Source organism: Camellia sinensis, chromosome 13 (genome assembly GCF_055761805.1).
Source record: "Camellia sinensis isolate YWXY chromosome 13, ASM5576180v1, whole genome shotgun sequence".
Taxonomy (NCBI): domain Eukaryota; kingdom Viridiplantae; phylum Streptophyta; class Magnoliopsida; order Ericales; family Theaceae; genus Camellia; species Camellia sinensis.
Genome location: NC_138973.1, coordinates 76,354,059 through 76,375,798, shown reverse-complemented (window position 1 = coordinate 76,375,798; position 21,740 = coordinate 76,354,059). Strand labels below are relative to the sequence as shown.

The 21,740-nt window shown below is 31.9% G+C and overlaps 2 protein-coding genes and 1 long non-coding RNA gene across 3 annotated transcripts; all 3 read right to left on the bottom strand.

Moving 5' to 3' along the window:
- Positions 1-4,262: 4,262 nt before the first annotated feature.
- LOC145805497 (uncharacterized) lies at positions 4,263-7,276 on the bottom strand. The gene is made up of 3 exons (XM_082900643.1): positions 5,950-7,276; positions 5,117-5,868; positions 4,263-5,030 (listed from the first exon to the last, which is right to left on the bottom strand). Exons 1-3 carry the CDS (start codon positions 7,274-7,276, stop codon positions 4,263-4,265), a joined length of 2,847 nt encoding a protein of 948 aa, XP_082756769.1.
- A 2,953-nt stretch (positions 7,277-10,229) lies between these two features.
- LOC145806225 (uncharacterized) lies at positions 10,230-18,281 on the bottom strand. The gene is made up of 5 exons (XR_014349062.1): positions 18,011-18,281; positions 11,107-11,152; positions 10,847-10,870; positions 10,659-10,736; positions 10,230-10,564 (listed from the first exon to the last, which is right to left on the bottom strand). It is a non-coding gene; the product is annotated as an uncharacterized LOC145806225 (long non-coding RNA).
- A 424-nt stretch (positions 18,282-18,705) lies between these two features.
- Positions 18,706-21,102, bottom strand: LOC145788721 (uncharacterized). Its single transcript, XM_082900642.1, has 4 exons — positions 21,065-21,102; positions 19,697-20,009; positions 19,362-19,412; positions 18,706-18,753 (listed from the first exon to the last, which is right to left on the bottom strand). Exons 1-4 carry the CDS (start codon positions 21,100-21,102, stop codon positions 18,706-18,708), a joined length of 450 nt encoding a protein of 149 aa, XP_082756768.1.
- Positions 21,103-21,740: the final 638 nt, after the last annotated feature.

Here is a 21,740-nt window from a genome sequence, read left to right as displayed (position 1 = left end):
GAAATCACATTAAAATACATATGAGAAATCAACAAAATGATTCTTTAAAAGCAACTCTAATTTGACAACAAAATGAACTCATTGCAGTAATAAAAATAATTTGAAGAACAATAACAAATGCATGAATAGCTTAATATAATATTATTGAATCAGATTATTTTACGGTTTCAATTTGAACAATACCAAAAAAACTCAACAAACCCTTGTTTAAGAGTTATAATTGCATATTTCACAATTTTTTGCAATGATCTTTGACAAAAATCATAGAATCCAAAAATCAACTCAATAGGCAGGATAACAAACTGAGTGAATATTAAATTAAATTAAGTGAAGCTTAAGACAAAAATCATAGAATCCAAAAATCAACTCAATCAGAATACTTAAGACGAAGCTTTAAAGATAGAAGTTTAGAATATATAAAACTTAACAAATTGCTTAAAATTTGAAACATTCTAAATGACTCAAATAGCATGATGAAATTCTCAACAACCAATAAGAAATTCTAAAAAAAGAAGACGACTTTTGCTAATGAAAGTTTGAAAAGTATGACACTACAAATTCAAACCAATTAAGATATTAATTTCAAAATCAATTAATTGAAAAATTCAAATCCTAATCATTAACACAAAGAAGCCATGCATTTGACCATGAATTTGAATCTTAGTAAATAAAAACTCGAACTTAGCTTTATAGCTTTAAAACAAATTAACTCATTAATTCTATAATTCTGTTAAGAGTCCATTGGTTGAATTTACAAAATCATTGCATTCATATAATGCCCTAATGTGACTAAGTGGTATTTTGGGAAGATAGTAAAAAGCAGCTTTTTTGCTTTTAACCAAGCTTTTTGGGAGTGTTTGCGAAGTTAGTAAAAAACTGATTTTTTTTTAATTAATATTTATTTATAGTGTCACATCACACCAAAATGACTAAAATAACCTCACCAAATTTAAAAAAATTACGTTTGACCCAAATCTATAAGATGTAAATATTGAGAGTAATTATGTAATTTCCTAACCTACTTTTTCTACTTGCGAAATGAGCAAAAAAACGCTGCTGTGCGTTTTGCTCCAAACGCCAACCTGGCGTTTTTCCCTTTCCCCAAAAGAGCCCTAAACTAATCATGTAAATGAAAAAGTACTTTAAATAAGAGTAATTACACAGATGATTAATTTGGAAGTCATTAATTATATCAACTACAACCATTTTAAAATTGAAATTGTTGCATTAAAAAATAACTATAGTAAAAGGACTTTAAAATGGTCCAATAGTCATTTTAGTAACTATATATGAAATAAATAATAAAAAAATCAAATCAAATCAGACGGATTAAAGGAATGTTATCCAAAGAAAAAAAAAATGTCTAATATGAATTGCTAGCATATCACTCGTGCCTAAAGGCACTCCCATATAAACAACTTAAATGGTTAAATCTTTTCTCTATAAAAAATAAAAAATAAAAAATAAATCATACAACATAGAAGTTTGAAGAGATTACCTTAATTGGAGCGTTCAAGGGTGCCGTTGGTTTGTTTCCTCCTATCAATGAACAACCCCTGACTCTTTCAAAAGCTTCTTCATCTCATCCAATTCCTATAGATTCATATCCAACCAACAGTGGTAGAGTATTTAGCATGAATAAGGAAGAAGATCAAAAAAGCAAAAGTACTTAGGAACATGACATATTTCAAAAAATTATTTAGGAACATAAAGTCTAAATAGGAGAGTATTTAGGAATATGACATATTTTCATAGTACATACCGTAGAAAAAAGTAGAAAATTTAAAATTTACTTCGCAAAAGTGTCACCCTTCCAAAAATATATATTTAAAAAAAAAAATCCATTTTCACTACTAAGATAAATGTGGAACATAAAAACTTTATAAAATTCATGTGAGTTTACCACTTTGGATGCCATTTAGGATAAAGATGAAAGAGATTGTCATATCTTTTCAAACAAATTGAACGAAGTATGCACAAATTGTTGCTCACTCGAGATTGCCACTCTTTCAACACTCATCAATCAAAGAAGTGCACGTTTAGTTTAATATTGTAACTCCCAGAACAATAAATACAAAATCATTAGAGAGATAAGAAAAACTTAACCTTAAAAAAATGTAGACCTATAAAAGGGAGCTGATATTACCATTCGCTTCTAGTCTTCATTCACCTGTAAAATACAGAAAAGAGCTAATATGATAATTAAAAGAGACTACCCAATTCAAAACAAACACACGCATTGTCACACTATTAAAAGGTTTTTCATAAACCACCCAATTCAAACTAAACACAAACAATGTTGCACAATAATAATAGATTACCCAATGCAAACACTACCAAAAAACACAACACATTGTCAACACAGATACAAATTAATAACAGAACAAAAACCAAACAAAGAAAAGATAACCCTGCTCTTGAAATCATAGAGAATGTTAAGCCCTTTGTGATATTCACGTCTTTCATAATGACTGAGAATATTTTACAGAGCAACAACATGAAAGTAGTTAAAAAAACCCAAGTACTCCATTGTGAATCTGAAACCCAAGTACTCCATTGTAAAAAAACCCAAGTAGTTAAAAAACCCAAGTACTCCATTGGTTTCAGATTCTATAAGGAATGTCTTCGTAATTATGTTACAATTGTGAAATTTGTTGTATTTTTTTTTTTCAAATCTCAAGGGAGGTTAGTGTAATTTACCCCCATTTTTTTCTATCAAATGTTTTCAGATTATTGCCTTTGCTTTCTAGGTATCTCTTCACTAAATTAACGGCAGTATATCTTAGACTTGGGGTTTTATGGGTTGCTGTGGTTTGATGCTCTAGTGAAACATGATGTTGAAAAACATAATGCATTAAGTTTTCTATTTGTTTATTTTTTGTTGTTATTATTTGAATAGAAAAATAAGAATGCATAGTTGTAAAGGTAGATGTGTAGGTGAAGATATACTTACAAAACCAGATTAGCCAATGTGAGAAGAAAAGGACACCTGAGAGTCTTTCTCACAAAGTTATCCATAATGTTGTATTGTATCCATCAAGTCAAAGTCAATTCTTTTGCCATCTCTTAAGGTTCCCAAATGATAGGGCCTCTTTCATATGTAGAAGCAGCTTCAGATTTGGCATCCTGTCCTCCTATGGATTATTACTAGTGTATGCCCGTGCCTAAAGGCACGGTGTAAATAATATTGAGATTAAAATGTAGTTGTAATTTGTACATATCATATTAAAATTTGTAGAGTCTGTAGCACCTGATAAAAGTTCAAGTCAGCACTCCTACCATTAGTTTGTGGCTAACACCTAATACATTGGTGAGTGTCATAGTACCCCAAACCACAAATATCTGATTGAAATCTATATAATACACAGAACATAAATACCATAACCTCGCAAATAGTAGTCTTTAGAAATTGTTTTCACATTAAGATACGGAAATCAAATATTTTGAAATAATTTTCCAATCAAGATACGGAAAGCATTGAAAAACTAAATGCATCATATCATGAAGAAGAAATCAACTCTATGCCATAGCATCCCAACAATAAATGGTAAAAAAAAATAATTCCTGCAACTCATATGGTTTGTCAAATTAATGTGAAAATCATCAATTACATCAACTATAGAATACAAATTGTTTCTTTACAAAATAGTCAAATTAAAAAGATTTTAAAGTCATCTAATAGCCATCAAGTATTGCTAGTATCAATACTTGAAAGAAAATGTATAGTAAGAAGAGTAAATTAAATAAGAAAAATTATAAATAGGTGATAACTTCATAAAATATTTAAAAACTCATTGATTTGTAATTTTCTCAATGAAAAAAGAAGATGAGTAAAGAGAGCCCATATAACAGTTTGGTGCAAATCTCCATCATCCTATGACAATAAAAGAGAACATAATTTTATACAAAAAGGAAAAAAAAATAAAAAAGTGTATACAAAGTAGTGACAACTGACATGTCCAAAGTAATAAATCAACTTACATGTCTAAAATAATAACTCAATTGTAAAAGATCAAGTCAGCACTCTTAAATCAAACTTAGCTATTATGGAAATGCAAAAATATAGGGGAATAAAAGGCTTCACAAAAATATTTGAAATACAACAAAGTCCACATAGGTGGAAAGCTTTACAAAAAGTGGGTCATAGCTATCGTCTGCTTTACAAAATGTATATACTTTATAAAAATATGTGTTTGATAATGTCTTCAAATTTGTTCTTTCCCACAATTCTTACGAACGTCTCATCAATTTCTGAAAGGTCTTCATAACAAAACTTCAGGGTAAACAATATTTGTAGTGGAATCTGGCTCATCATTAGGGAGGATGATACTTATACGATCGAAAGATGTGCATCTGGATAATGCCACGTATAGTTGCCCATGACTAAAAACAGGTGTACGCAAATCAACCCCAACAAATTTCACAGATTGTCCTTGAGATTTGTTAATGGTCAAAGCGTATGCCAATCGAACTGGAAATTGACGTCTTGTCATTCGGAAAGGCATTTCTGCAGAAGACGGCGTCAATGATATCCTTGGTATAAATGCCAAATTGCCAAACTTCTCTCCAGTTAGGATTCGAGCTTCAATTATGCGAGTGTCGCACCTTGATACCATCAATCTTGTGCCATTACACAGTCCATCTTTCGGTGCAATGTTTCTTAATAACATTATAGGACAACCCACTTTCAACTCTACCTTAAAAGCTGGTAGCCCAGGAGGATCCAATGAATTTAAAAACTCATTAGGATATCTGTTTGTAATGGAAGGATCAATTTCATCATCTTCAGCCATCTTATCTGCAGCAAGATACGTATACGTATTCCCTGGAAAAATATTCAACGCAGCAATATTGATAGCACTGACATCATCATTTCGTGTAGAAAGAATTGTACGTTCCGTTAAGAATGATGGGGTTGATGTATCTGCCATATCCAATTGTGGATAAACTGCTGAGAGTAATTCCTTTAGATCCTGGCATCTGTGTATTGTTGATGGAATTTTAATGATTTCTTGCGGATTGGTTCCAACCTAATAAATAAAATAAAATAAATTTAAAAAAATGGTGTAATCAAAGTATCCTTAAATGGTATAATCAAAGTTCGAATGAGTATTACCTCCGTTAAGAATTTTGCAAAAATAGCATTTCCAAGGTTTGCAGGATTCAAGCGCATATTCAAATCTAAAGATAAACCATGTAGATCTTTCCACAAAACAGAGTGTCTCAATGATGCATTCACAATTTGCTCACGAACTCCTTTGGTTATAACTGGTAAGATTTGTCGAAAGTCTCCACCAAGAACAACAGTGATACCCCCAAATGGCTTTTCACAATCACAAATATCTCGAAGTGTGCGATCAACCGCCTCAACACAATGTCTATGTTGCATAGGAACTTCATCCCAAATTATGAGTTTTGTTTCTCTAAACAATTCAGCCTGTAATGATTGCTTGCTAAACCCACAAACTGAATTTTCCAAGACATCCAATGGAATGGAAAATGTTGAATGTGCAGTGCGACCTCCTACTAATAGCAATGATGCAATTCCAGATGAAGCCACGACAACAACAATATGGCCAAGGCTGCGACATTTTAATGCAATCGTATTGTACGAAAATGTTTTCCCCGTTCCAGCACCGCCATTCAAAAAGAAAATAGTCCCTTTACTTTCAAAGACTGAAGAGGTGATTGCGTTATAAGCAGTTCGTTGTCCATTATTGAGGCGATCAATAGTAATTTGCACATCTGTCTGTTGTGCCTCATTATGTAATTGTTGATGTTCGAATATCAATCGGTTACCAACTGTTGCACTCCAATTTGCTGTAGGTTGTGGCATGGGCGGGAAGTCAATTAAACTCTTTCCTGATTCTTGAAGCATTTGATTCAAAAGATACAAACCATAATCTTCAATTTGAGCCTCAGTTGGGTTAGAAATGGCAAACAATGTACGAAGCTTATGTGCAAGATCATCACAGATATGCATTGAAAATTGATTCCATAACGCATGTGGTTGAAGTGGAAAACATTGGGTCAGAATAATACAAAACAATCTCCTCAATTGATATCCGGTTTTCATAACTGCAGCCTCTTTCAAGCACTGTATCCATTCTTCATCATCTTCTAAGAGTCCTCTGGCAACACATGCTGATTTAAACGTCTCATGCAAAACATTGTTAACTGTACGTAAACATTGAAACGATCTTGGCCCTTTGACAACAGTTAACAACAAACGCAAATAAAATCTTTCACCACAGTTAGGGCTAGCAAAGTACATTCTACCAATTGCATATCCATGTTCTCTTGGTTTCCATCTATGTTCTGACTTGAGCCAAACAAAATGTTGCTGAAATTCTTGGTAAGTGAATTGGCATTCATTTTCATTGGAAGCACAGTAATCAAAAAAGCCAGTAAGAGTCGATTTTTGTTGTATAGCTCTAGAAAGAATCATTTCCAATGAGTCATTAGGATTGAAAAGAACACGATGCATTCCAGGTAGATGAAGTGCCAAGCGAACAACTGTTGGCATCTCTACATGCAAATGATGACCGAATATTCGCCAAGCAGCTTCTGGTGGTCCAATATACCACGCATCAAGATATTGTTGGATCTCATTAATCAATCCCAAAACCATTGTTGTGCGATCATAACCCTTGTAAATATACTTATGTATATACTTAACACATCTCACTCCAGCACAAACTTCTACATTTATATGACAGTTGAACCGTTTAGAAAGATATGCATTGTATGGTACCACATCCCTGTTATCAACTTCCTGTCCTCTCACAGTATATACTTGACCACTATTACGACGACGATAGATTGGATATCCATCTTGGTCCATAGTTGTTGATTCTGCAAAGGCTCGAGGGTATCTGTTAGTACATCTACCATTTTCCATACATGGTGCTTGGGGATTTCGAGCACCACATGGTCCATGTACCATGCAACACTTGACAGTTTCAAAAAGTGTAGGATCATCTTTTGGATCTGGAAATTCTGCACAAACTAATTTGTCTACTTGAGCACATGTTCGAATTTTGTCTGGACCTTTAAGAAAGAGAAGTGCATGCATATGTGGTAGGCCTCGTTTTTGGAATTCAATTGTAAAAACATGCGCAACTTTATTACCGAACACTTTGTTTGTCTCTATCTCCTTCATCAAACACTTTCTTTTTAGCTCAAAAACACGGGCAATCAAATCTGGACGATCAATAGGCTTTTGGTGTGGTAATAATGCCGAAGTAATTTCTGGCCAATTGGGATTTGCAGTCATGGTGAGAAAAATATCTGGGTGCTGGTTGTATCACGTGATAGCCATTGAATCTTGAAAGATTTCAAACATATGTCTAGGACTACCAGTAAATGAAGATGGCAAAATAAACCTTTGACCAATTTGATTAGGTCGCAAGTCATCTGGATCGATATCGCTTAAATCTTGGTAAAGTTCAGCCCGAATTTTTTTTTGATTAAGCTTGTAGTACGTCAACCGATTTTGCTCAGTTGCAGCCCAAGCATCTACAAAAACTCTTGGAATAGTTTTCCACCTCTCAAAATTGTTGAATACTCTGTAGGTCGCTCAAACAAACGATAACTATAAAAATCCATTTGAGTAAGTCGATCAGTTGAAGGCCGATCATGTTTAACGTCCCACAATTTCAACTCAGGTTCCCATCCGAGCTCACCATACGGGAATAATAAAACATAATGCAATGGCAAATACGCTGGGTGACATTCATTAATTTGCATCAGTTCATTATTTCCCTGTAGATGTAAAACAACATCTCTCATTCCAGTAACCTCGGTTCCATCACCTGGTATTACAATTGCAATCTCATCAGCAGTTGGTAGGTTATACCGTCGTCGGTCTGTTGCTGAACTATAGTGAAGATGAGCAGGTAGATTTTGTCCAGTGAAGGCTAATTGATTCAAAATTGCATGAGCTTGGCGAAATTTGTCTACGAATGCATTAACTTGCAACAAACTATCTTGAATAGTTTTGAGAACATCCTTTTGTAAGTGAGGATTTCTACGATTTCGAACTTCTAAAGCTGAATCAGGATCATAAATGTACAACTGAGCATAAGTCGCATCCTGACCTGGCTGTGGTAGAAGTGATCCTGTTCGATGTCGCAATTCCCCATGGATAATAAATGGTTTAGGGCCACTTCCCCTTAGTACTCTTGGATCCAATGTAGCACCAAGACTTGTAAAAGCATTGGCTGCATTGTATACTCGAGTATAACGTCGAAACGATCTTGCTTGATCATCATCCCCATCATATAATGCTTGAAGTGGTGGAGGGGGTGTCATAAGCAGAGGTAGCCTAGTCTTTCCTTTTGAACAGCAAGTTCCAAATAGGGGACGCTTTCGAGATGATTGTGCTAATTTTTCGTCCATCCAATGTAAGGCTGAACAGTAAGGACATAACACATCCATCTTGCCGAGAGAATGACGACATGAATTCATGTGTGATTGAGTGTTAATCGCAGTACTTATAGTCATATCTTCTAATTCATCATCTGTACATAGATCCTCTTGAAGAAATGTGACTGTAGAATTAGGCCTACAAATATTTGTTGTGCATAAATTAAAATTTATACACATGAAAAAGTAAGAGTGTTATTTAAAGAATTAAACATGTTTTACCAATTCCGAGCTAAAGATGTACTTTCCATAGAGAACGAACATGTGGATGCATGTGTAACCATTGTTCGTTTTTGTGCCAACAAAGTATCCGCAAGTGTCTTTGTACCCTGTTCTAGGCAAGCATGACTGCGACGACTCGGTGTTAATGAAAGAAAGTCTTTAACATATGCTCCTAATCTCTCTCGTTCTTGTGGCAAGCGGTGTCTTGATTGATATGCAGAGCATGCATTTTCATTTCTTTCACGTTCTCGTCGTGCACGTTGAGCCAATACAGCTCTTGATATAACATAACCATTGGGTCCCTAAAATATGAATATTAAATCGTTGAATGCTTAAAATGCAAATATTATCAAGTACCATTTTCCACTGTCCAAAGAAAATACCAAGAATTTAGAGAAAATGTATTATATTCTTGCCCATGACTACCCATAGTTTTATAATAATAATAATAATAATAATAAATTGTGTGATTTTGTAACAGTAATGAACAAATGTTCGATCAGCAGATGAGCTTCATAAAGTATCCCCATTTTCTTGTAGGGCCCATGCACTTACAGGAGACACTATATATTCCTTTCTCACTATATATTCCTTCATAAAGTATCCTCTATATATTTCTTTCTTCCTAAGAATATACAGGAGACACCAAAAAATGTGTATAGTTTCAAAAATAAAATACAATTATGGCTAAATAAAATACAATATATGAAGATATAAAAATAAAAACTAAAAAAACTGACCAAAATCAATAACAACCATACCGCTAAACATGCATTTTCCTTTCTCTTGCCCTTGCAATCAGTGGCCCTTAATTTAACGGATTGTGTCAGTTTAGTTGACATAAAGTCAAACTATGTGTCAATTTGGTTCTTCTAATTTACACAATGTGCTAATTTAGTTCCTATCAAAACCGAGCAAATTAAAATAACAGGGACTAAATTGACACATTGTGTAAACTACATGGACCAAACTTACATATTGTGTAGACTTTCCGTCTACCAAACTTGACAACCGTTATTTATTGGACTAAAATGACACAATCTGCTAAATTAATGGGCAAAATCGAGCAAATTGAAACAAATAAATTGACACATCATGTAAAGTATAGGGACCCTTTGCATAATTTACCCAATAAATTTATTATTATTATTTTTTTAAAATTTGAATAGCACTTCTCTATATTTATAGATGTAAAATAAGTTGTCAAAATGATATCTCTCACAAAGGAAGCACCATAAATGGTGTGTGACGTATGCACATTATAACTAAAGAAAAAATAGCATAATTTCATACTTTTTGAGTTATAACTATACATAAAACTAAAAAAACATCAAAATCAAACAACATGCGAGGCATAACTAAAATAAGGTCATTGCTAAAGAAGAAAATTGGTCATAACTAAAAAAAAAATGACATAACTCAAAATTGTCATTTATAATCTATATAATAAATTGTATGGTTTTGTTATACAAACAAACAAATGTTCAGCCAACTTATGAACTTCATAAAGTATCCCCATTCACATAGCTGGAAAAAAAAAAAAAAAAATTTGCCCATTTTCTCTCTCCTCTCTTTATCTCTTATCTCAAAATTTTCGCCCACTTACATTGAAAAGTGGTGCAGATTTACACATATATACAGGAGACACTTAAAAAAGTGCACAGTTTAAAAGATAAAAATACAATTATGGTTTAAAATAAATAATTAGACATGCATTTTCAAAAACACTCTACAATTATGGCTTAAAATACAAACATAGGAAAACTAACAATTTAAGGAAAAAAAAAAAACACTTTACAAAAACCATTAAGAACTATACCGCTGGACATGCATTTTCCTTTCCCTTGCCCTTGGAAGCATAAGACACCTTTTCTTTTCCTTTCAACATTGCATTTGCATTTTCCTTTTCCATTGCCTTTAAAAAATAACCAAAGTCTAAGAAATAACCAAAGTATAAGAAATAAAAATAAATAAATAAAAAATGATAAGAAAGTGATTTTTGGGCTGACATTAGAAATACGAACGACATTGAAATCATGCTCATCACGAATCACTACACTGACATTTCTTTGTTGAAGAAACTGAACCTATACATACAAAAACAAATAAGTAGCTATACATACAAAAACAAATAAGTAGCTGATATATACACAAAATGAAATTTTATAAGACGATAATCAAAGGGAACGAATATTACAGTTCGTTGTAAGTCTCCATCTTGCTGTAAAAAATGAGGAAAGTTTTTTAATCAGTTTATAATCAGAACATATAATACAAAAGTTTATAAAAAAATCAGTTTATAATACAAAAGTTTATAAAAAAATGAGGAAAGTTTTTTAATCAGAACCTATAAGACGATGAGTAAAGGGAACGAATATTACAGTTTATAATCAGAACCTATAATACAAAAGTTTTTTTAAAATCTATGTGCCAGCTTTTTTAAAAAAGACAACTTACATTATCCATAATGTTAGAGGTCGTTCCAGCTTAATATTGCCAAAACCTGTAATACAAAAGTTGACTTCAGTAAATACATATTAATCCAGTAATACATAATACAAAAGTTAACCTATAAAGGTTTTGGAATACATAACTTACGTAAATACAAAAGTTATTTTAATTCACCAAGTGAAACCAAATGAAGCAATCAATCGATACTTAAATGGAATCAAACCTATCGATGGCTTAAGCTTTGTTGAATTTAATTGAACTAAAAGAGGTTTAAATGAAACTGCAAAATTTATAAAGTTAATTCATATGACAAACTAATAAAAAATCATCAATCATTTTGAAATCCACAGTTAATTCATATGATAAAATATCTCATTCAAGGAATTAATAAAAAATCACACTGGAAAAAAAAAATCACACATATGACAAACTAATAACCCAACAATCATTTTCCGCCACCAAAAGGAGTTGTGTTTCCAAGAATGTATTTATTGAAATTAACAAATAACAAAAGATTTGCAATAAATCCACAGTTTGAAAATAATAATTTAACTCCAAACATTTTCAGGTATTGGTAACACAATCTGAATCCAAACAACATCAAAGAAAATAGTAATGAATCTTACTATTTTTCTTACAAATTAATAAATATTAAAATTGTCCAACATGCCACATCATCCCAACTTGGCAAAGGGTGCAAATGAGTAGAAACATGTATAGTAGTAAAGTCAACAAATATGTATTGTTGCACTTGAAGTGGACAAACTCAATCTCACAATTTCCATGGCTATGAAATTATCCTCTGTAATTTAATAAAGTCAAACTCAACCACCCCAATCTCACAATTTCAGAAGCCATGAAATTATCCTCTATTTTTTTCAATAATCAAACACCCAGAAAATCCAAAAACCAACAAAGTAAGGACCAAAAAAAGTCAAAAAATCGGCATATTTGACTATAAAAGCCTATTGAAAGTTTCTTCAATGGCTCCTACATTATTGTTAGGAATTAAACATATTGATAGCTTAAGCTCTACTGAATTGTATTGAGCTCATTCAAGAAATTAATAAAAAATCACATAGATAAACAATTTATCAAAAATCACATAGATAAAATCACATAGAAACTAATACCCTACAAATCATTTTCCGCCACCAAAATGAGTTAAAAAATTTAAACAATTTATCAAAATGAGTTGTGTTTCCAACGGAAACTATCAATAAAACACATCAATCACTTAGTACTTTGCTTCCAAGAATCTATTTATTAAAATTAACAAATAACAAAAGCTTTGCACATCTACATAGTTTTAAAATAATAATTTCACTCCAAATATTAAATAAATAAAAAATAAATCAATCTATTAGAAACACAATTTGACTCCAAACAACAGCAAAAGAAAATATTAATGAATGTTACCATTTTTCTTAGCAAAAGGTGCAAATGAGTAGACATATATGTATTAGCAAAGGATGAAAATATAAACTTCTGCAAAAGAAAACAAAGTGAACCACTAAAGTCAACCGCTAAAGTCAAAAAGCCAACAAATAATTTCATAAAAAATAATTCATCCACCAGGTGGTCAACCACTAAAATGTCTCCAAGATATACCTAAGCTAACTTTTTTTTCACAAAAGATAGATATGATAAAGGAAGATTTCACTGTACATAAGAAAATAACCTTAAAAGATATAAGAATTGACTTTCCAAGATTGTTTCATTTCTGCGAGAAAATACAAAAAAGAAGCGGAAAAGATAAAAAATAAATTGGTTTACTTAATTTTTTTTTTCTTCCATAACCTTAATTTATTTTGTGCTTCCTCAATTTAAGAAAAGTTATGATACACTGCTTTAGGCATTGAAACCATATAAATCCCCAAACATAGGAAAACGTCTTAACCATGAACAACAATAAATAAAGCCAATCCCAAAAGATATGTTATATTTACCATAAGTCTTAATGGCACTTCCAAACACAATCAGACTCAAATCAAAATTGGGTGAATTCCTATAACGAAGCTAATTAATTTTAGAACTTGAGATCCAACTGATGCCATCTAAGACCTGGAACACATCTTACAGAAAAGGTATAAACTGGAACACATCTAAGACATGAAACCAATACAGTGTATACAAACCAAACTGTTTTAAAAATAAAAAATAAAAATGTAGTGATACTGTACGATTTCCTGAGCTGATAAATAAAATAAAATAAAAGATTCCCTAGGTTTATTACCAAATAGGATAGAATATTTTCCAAATCCTTAGAAACACAAACACATATGGAGGCCATTATCGGCCAAAAACAACCCTTTATTGGCAAAAAACTGTCCGATTTATTGATTAATCCCCAAAAACTGTTTGACAAAAAAATTTCAGATTTATTAAAGCTTGAATAGTATATAATAGTATGAATTTAAAATTTCAGATTTAAGAAATCAAACAGTACGATACCATAGTATGGATTTAAAAAATTAACTCATGAATTCTATAAGGGCTTTTTCATTGAAATAGAAAAATACAAAATGTGGTTTAGATTTCCATACTTACCACAAACTAATAAAATTAATAAAATTTAACTCTTAGTAAAATTAATAAAATTCAAACTAATAATAGATTAATTTAAGTCCAAATAGATTAATTTTACAAACTAATAAAATTCAAATGTTAACGAATGTTACAAACTAATAAATTCGAATGTTATCAAAATGCTATACAAACTAATAAACATGTGTTTTATGCAATAAATAAAACTCAAACAAAGGCCTTGTTTGATTAACAGGTTAATAAAATAGTACCACTAATACTACCAATCAAACATGCCCTAAATGTCATTCAAGGAGAAAAGAAAAAAAAAAAAACAAAAACAAAAACAAAGATTAATTTAACTCCTATCTATATTGGTTAAATTTGAAACATTAGATAAAAAGTCAAAAACTAATACAAAAAATAAACACATTCAACACAAAAAACATGCCCTAAGAGGCATAGGAAGGTATGTTTATTTTCTTCTTCCAATTTTTCATTTTGTTTATTAAAAAAAAAAAAACGCCCTAAAAATACGAAATGTGGTTTAGATTTCCCTACTTACCACATCTGTAAAATTAATTTAACTCCTAATAAAATTAATAAAATTCAAACTAATAATAGATTTATTTAAATCCAAATAGATTAATTTTACAAACTAATAAAATTCAAATGTTATCGAATGTTACGAACTAATAAATTCGAATGTTATCAAAATGCTATACAAACTAATAAACATGTGTTTATGCAATAAATAAAACTCAAACTAAGGCCTTGTTTGATTAACAGGTTAATAGCTGCTAATCAAACATGCCCTAAGTGTCATTCAAGGAGAAAAGAAAAAAAAAACAAAGAATATTTAACTCCTATCTATATTGGTTAAAAGTAAAAAACTAATACAAAAAATAAACCCATTCAATACAAAAAGATATGCCCTAAGGCAGAGGAAGGTATGTTTATTTTCTTCTTCCAATTTTTCATTTTTTTTTATTAAGAAAAAAAAAATAGCCCTTTGTTTGGTTGCCTAGAAAGCAGAAACCCACTTCAGTTTGTTAATTAATTGGCACAGGTTTTGTTAGACATGACTTTTTTAGACATGGCTTCTCAATATTAGGGGGTTTGGGGTTTGGAATCATACATAAATAGGGGGTTTGGGGTTTGGAATTATATATATAGATATAAGTGATTCTGTTATGAGGTGTAAGTAAAAAATTATAGGAATGCAAGTCCGTAATCATATATAACCAAATGTCATGTGGACTAATATGGAACCAATTAAGGCCATAAAAGTTTTGGCCAATAATCATATATAACCAATTAAGGCCAATAATCATATATAACCAATTAAGGCCAATAAGGCCAATAATCATATATAACCAATATTGGCCATAAAAGTTTTGGCCAATATGGAACCAATTAAGGCCAATAATCATATATAACCAATTTTCATGTTTTGGCCCCAAAACATAAAACTCATACACTAATATGGAACCAATTGAGGCCATAAAAGTTGCCCACAACAGAAGTTATTAAATGGGAAGACTTGCAACTTATTATGATATATACCACATATAATTGTTTTACATATTTGATAATACATTCCGATATGTATTAAAACTTCATAAAATGGATGCTTAAATCTATTCATTAACGTGCTCAGATTTAGTGCACATTCATACACATTTATCAAAAGAAACACCACAAAAAAAATGTCAATTCTGTTTATTACTACCAACGGTGGCGGCAATGACTTCCATTTTCTCAAATAACCTATACCCCACAATAAATAAAAAAAATACATATTGGAACGTGGCAAAGCAGCTTTAAAGATTAAAATGCCATGGCAAAGCAACTCTAATGGTATGCTTCCCCTTCATGCGAAAGCCAAAATTTGGCAACAACACTTCCAATTCATGTGCTATTTTTTGGTGCCAAATTATAACAATGCCAAAATTTGGCAAGAGCTCATCTCTCTATTCTCTAATGATAGAATCCTATTTGTCAACAATTGTGACCATTAGTACTAAAATTTTTTTTTTTTTTAATATACAAATTTAAAAGGACAAATGAAAGAAACACTGAAGTTGAATTTTTTAAACAACAGAGTCCAACAAGAAAAGACATAGTTGAATCAAAGAAAAAGAAAACAATAATTAAACACACACGCTCATTGTGAAATGAGTTTTTGGTTATGTCATTAATTTATATTACTACATAAATAATACTACATAATGTGCTTAGAGTATCCAATAATTAAATTATTTTAGGAAAATTCTTGAAATACTTATGTGCTTAATAATTAAATTAAATTAAATTATCCAATAATGTGCTTAGTAATTTAATTAATTAAATTATCCAATAATTAAACTTTACCAAATACTTTAGGAAAATTCTACTATACACATCCCTCTTGTGGTATGTACATCTTTTCAATCCAGTGAGCCAAACAGTGTCTCATTCCTACCCTAAAGCCCATCCCCTACTCTTGTGGTATGTTTTCAATTTTTTGAGTTTATAAAAACACATGTGTCATTTAATCATTGGTTTTTGTTATAATATAATATTTATGACAATTTTTCTAGCAGCTAAACCTTTGCAATTTAATTTATAAACTAATGTTATAAATATAAATTTTATACCATAACCATAACCATAACCATAACCATTGAAATTAAAAATAGTAATAATATCATTACATGATTTGAAATAAAAAAATTTAAGTAAATAATACTAATATATTATTGGTCATGACTAAGAGGTTTTAAAACCTGTACCAATCAGGATCAAGATTTTGTCTAATGAAATCAGGATCAAGATATATAGACAAATCAGTAAATAATATGAATATATATAGACAAATCTCAGGTTAGGAGTTGTATGCCAGAGTCATACTCATACATACAAATGGAACATTTTCTTTTATCCTCTCCTAAGAAAAGCAAGTTTCAAGTTGTTAGACAGACTTGATACATCAATCACTGTTAAAACTATATTAATTGTCAACCTAACAACATTCAATTATTTTCGGTGAAAAAAAAATGTTTTTAACAAAAAAATAGAAAAAAATGAAAAAACAGAAAAGAAAGGAAAGAAAGAAGAGAAAAGAAAATAGTAGCAAAAAACAAAAAACACAATTATTCAGTAATCAATCCAAATACCCAAATACTTGAGAAAAACATAAATGTCCCAGGTGTTCAAGTTGTTTGTAAACATAAAGATACATCCCTAATAGTTGAGAAAAAACATACTCTAAAACATGCTATCATAGATTTTCAGTACACAACAATACATAATCCTTTTAATCATTACTACATGGTGTTAGATCAAGATTTTTGCAATTTTAAGGAGATTAACAGTTAACCAAGTTTTTCTAATGAAATCAGGATCAAGATTTTGGAAGAAAGCCACTTAGTTCTGACATCAATACAGAAATGTCCTAGGTGTTCAAGTTGTTTGTAAACATAAAGATACATCCCTAATAGTTGAGAAAAACATACTCTAAAACATGCTATCATAGATTTTCAGTACACAACAATACATAATCCTTTTAATCATTACTACATGGTGTTAGATCAAGATTTTTGCAATTTTAAGGAGATTAACAGTTAACCAAGTTTTTCTAATGAAATCAGGATCAAGATTTTGGAAGAAAACCACTTAGTTTTGACATCAACCCTTGATAGTTTTAATTTCAACTTATAATTCATCGAAAGAATCTTTTAATTCATCAAAATACCAACACACACAAAAAAAATGCGAGATTCAAACATATTCTAATAGACATCACAAATACGACATGGTTTTCAAAATATGCAAGTAGCAATCAACATGTCCAGAAGGAAGTGAGAAAAAGTCCAATCTTTAACAACGCAGAATTAAAAAATCAAATTATTATGAAACCATTCCATTTTCTTTCATATCATTAACATGCGAACATGTTGTTCCAACCCACTCTTTTTTTATTAAATAAAAGCACTCTAAGGCGACCAAAATTTGGGCATTTTGAAATTAAATTACTGTTAAATTTTATTGGGTCATTCTATCAAACACTTGCAATACATGACTTATTTGGTCATTTTATAAGATGAAAAAGATGAACAAAAAATAAGATGAACAAATTAAGGGTTTAAAAACTGTCTAACCTAGAACAGAAATTTAAAAAAACAAAGCAAACCTTCCCTACCAAAACAAAAAACTGTCTAGTTGTAGAGCTCTTGATCTAACACCTATCAAAAAACTGTGACTCTGGTTTTTGGATGATACACTCTGGTTTTTGAACAAATTAAGGGTTTAACACCTATACAATCTGTGAACCCTCCTCCAAAAACCAAAGCTCTTGATTAATAAATTTATAAATGATTAAACAACAAATAAAATTCTTTACCTCTGTGGATTTGGAGGAGGGTTCACAGATCTGACTCTGGTTTTTGGATGATTGAGAGAAATTCTTTACCTCTGTGCCAGAGCCACGCTAGTTGTAGAGCTCGGATGGAGGAAGAGATTGAGATGGGGCGGTTCAAAGGGATTGAGATGGGTTTATTGTGGCTTTTCAGAGGGATTGAGGAAGAGAGAAGATGAAGAGAGTGATGTAGAGAGAGAGAGAGAGAGAGATTCTGAGCGTGTGTTTTCAAAATTTGAAAGAGTGTGTGTGTGTGTGAGACAGAGAGAGAGGGGATCATGTATTGACAAAGGGACAAAAGTCCCATCAAGAAAAAAAAACTGAGCTTCCTTATTATATAGATTATATTATTATTATTATTATTATTATTATTTGTATAATGTATTTGAATTATAGATTTGAATAGAGATTTAAAAAGAAAAGACAAAACGTGAATGAAATATAATTATATTTTATTTATATTTCATTTATTTTTTTTCTTTTCCTTTCAAAATTACTTCTCAAATTTATGAGAAGTAAAAAACCCAAGTACTCCATTGTAAAAAATTCTTAGAATCTGAAACCAACAGATTCTGTAAATATTTCTGTAAGTACCCACAAATTTGAAATCCATCTATAAATACCATATTTATAACTTGAGAAATATGAAATCCATCTATAAATACCAAATCTGAAATCCATCAATTAGCAGTAAACTTGAGAAATCTAACCATGTTTGTAATAGGAATCTTCAAAATCACAGAGAATGTTAGAAAAATAATCAAACTAAGAATAACATTAGCATGAATCTATATGTCAAATCACCAAAAGCAGTAGTTAGAGATTGAAAGTGCTAATGATTTTTGCATGGGTCTACCCACAACGCATACCATAATCTCTACTTAATAAGTATATACCATATTCTTAACTCTCAACCTTTTTTCTTTTTTTCCAGTAATCATTCTGGTTCCAGGATATGAAATCTCATTACCTTAAAGACATTGGTGCAGGAAAACCTTTATGAGTTGAGTGCACCGAATCGAATGAAGCTAGAAAGTAAAAAGTAAGGAAAGAGATGGTCTAAAGATCTGGCAAAGATAAAGAACAAAGGTAAGAAGGTAGATATTATGAAAGGGAAGGTAAGAATAAGAGAAAAAAAAGCCTAAACAATTACCATATTGTTTTTTTTTTATGATATTGAACTAAATTGTTATTGTCAAATTTTTCGTTAAAAGTAATGAGGTATGTTAATCATGTTGTTTGATTTTAATAATGTTTAAGTTGGGATGACAAATTCCCCCATCCAACCAACCAAAAAAAAAAGTGAAGAAGAAAAAATAGTAGGGTGGGGGGTAACCTTCTTAGAACTCTTCTTCTCTCTTAACAACCATGCCCCTGGACTCACCAACTGTTTCCACATCCAACCACAAATTCACAAATCATTAGAAAGAATCATAACCCACCCAAATCACTGCTGATTTTTCTTTTCTTCTTATCTTATTTTATCTTAGCCAAAAAGAAAAAGAAAACCCAGATCATATAACTGAAATTGAATTCCTTTGCATTCCCAGGTAATAATTTCAGAGACATAAAATCACACGCAGACAGAGACAAAGTCAGGGAAACACACACACACAAAGAGAGAGAGAGAGAGAGAGAGAGAGAGAGAGAGAGAGAGAGAGAGAGACTTACAAGTAATGTTCTTTGGATGATTTTGGCCCTTTTCTTAGGCCTCTGAGGAGGTTTACAGCCTTTGATGGCCATAAAATCCTCCTCTTTCTCTTTACTCGACAAACTTATATACAGCTTCGGCCAAACAATCTCTCCTCTGTTTTCATCCCCGCCACTACCACCAACTCTCTCTCCTCCATCCATCATAATCGAACCACCGGCCTTTCCATTCTCATCCAACCCCAACCCCAACCCAGCCACTGACCCTCTCGTGGTGTAGTACCTGTCTTCCTTCTCTGGAGAACCTGATGCCGACTTCCGATTCTCCGAATTCCTGCAAATCACACCCACATGCAAATCAATATGTAATGACAAAGTGAGGAAACACAAATCATTAATTTTTCAGTGAGAATAAGCCAATTTTATAGCTTATTAACATTTCTATTTTCCCCTTTGTTTAGATACTCTCAGAAGATAACAAATAAGATTGGTTTGCTCACCTTTAGATTCTTCTTTTTGCAGGGCGTTTGGGGCTGCCACTGTTAACGAAGAGGGATGGCAGAGACAGAGAGGGAGGAAGAGAGTAATTGGGGTTCGGGGTTGGGTCTCTGGCAAGGGAATGGGCTTCGATGGAGGTAGAGAGAGAGGTGTGTTCAAAATTTGAAAATTGAAAGAGAGATTTTGAGCAGAGATGAGTACATATGAGAGAGAGATTTTCAGCCACATTAGAGGTGAGAGACATTTTGGACCATTAGATGTTGATGGTAATTGATCTCAACCATTGAAATGTCTTTGTAGGACAAATGAGAATGAGACATTTTTAAAGTCAATAACCAACTTGATCGCAGATTATGTAACGAATACAGAGCTTAATGCAATAGATGTGTTTTGACTGAAATTGTTGCTGAAAACACTTGAATTCTATTAGTGAAGACAAAAAAACATAGGGTATTTTATTAAACAATGAACTCCATGCACATGGAGCTTACCTACGGCGGCGACAACAACGTACTCACTTCTAATCTATTTAAACAGAGTGGTCTTTACCTTTAGTTTGAAAAGAGTGAGCGAAGTGATCGACTCGAGACAAAAAGAGAAGGGGAGCGAGCAGTTTCGACAGAATTAGAATCTGAAACCAACAAAAAAATCTGACCTCACCACATATAATTTTAAACAAACAAACAAAAAAGAGAGGAAATTTTTTATGGATTTTGAATAACAGTATTTTAAACAATGAAAAGTTGAATCAAATAACCCAAACAATCCCAATGTGGCCAACAGCTAACAAAAAAACAACAAATAAAAAATAAAAAAATCAGTAGACAAATCACCAGAACCAAACACCAAGGATGCGGGGGGGTAGATGTAGAGAAAACTGTGTAACTATACCTTAGCATCATTCCAACTTGATGTAGATCAATCAGCATTCCTATTTGAGAGCCATCAACCCCATTCGATACGTACGATCGACTATGGACTCTGGATTCTCAACATCCCTTCTCTTCGTCGTCTGATCAAGCCCCAAAAAACCCCCAAACCCAAAAAATAAAATCACAAATTTAGGCAATGATATTCGAGAGAGAATCGATACATATATACATAGAATATATACATAGAAGGGTTGGATGAGGAATACCTTGAGACGGTAACAGAGAGAGAGAAAATCGATGGCAGGAGAAGCGGGGACCGAGGATGAATCGGAGTGTGGTGGTGATGATGAGGATGAAGAAGGAGGCTCGGTGGCCATTCGAAAAACCCTAGAAGGGTTGGATGAGGAAGTTCGAGCTCTGAAAAACTTGAATCGAATGAGTTCAGTCGAAGCGAGTGAAGGTACCAAGAAGGATTTACAGAACACTCGACTCCCATTTGAAATCAAGAAGAAGAGAGGGAGAAGGGTTAGGTGGGAGGCAGACCTGTGAGACACAGAAGAAGAGGAGTGTTTGATACACTTGGGTAGAAATGAGAGGAGTGTTTGAGAGACAACCGTTAGATGCTGATCAGGAAAGATCTCAACCATTGATACAAATGTATCTCTCATACATTTTTACACATTTTCAAAATCCTT

Coding starts and splice junctions, on each gene's coding strand:
- LOC145805497 (XM_082900643.1), bottom strand. CDS start 7,276: ATGACTGCAAATCCCAATTGGCCAGAAATTACTTCGGCATTATTACCA. Junction 5,869..5,949: donor TGATCTTGCACATAAGCTTC/GTACATTGTTTG, acceptor AAATGCTTCAAG/AATCAGGAAAGAGTTTAATT. Junction 5,031..5,116: donor TTGCAAAATTCTTAACGGAG/GTAATACTCATT, acceptor TTTATTTATTAG/GTTGGAACCAATCCGCAAGA.
- LOC145788721 (XM_082900642.1), bottom strand. CDS start 21,102: ATGCTGATTGATCTACATCAAGTTGGAATGATGCTAAG. Junction 20,010..21,064: donor CAAGTTGGAATGATGCTAAG/GTATAGTTACAC, acceptor TGTGATTTGCAG/GAATTCGGAGAATCGGAAGT. Junction 19,413..19,696: donor TCATCCAAAGAACATTACTT/GTAAGTCTCTCT, acceptor ATGTGGAAACAG/TTGGTGAGTCCAGGGGCATG.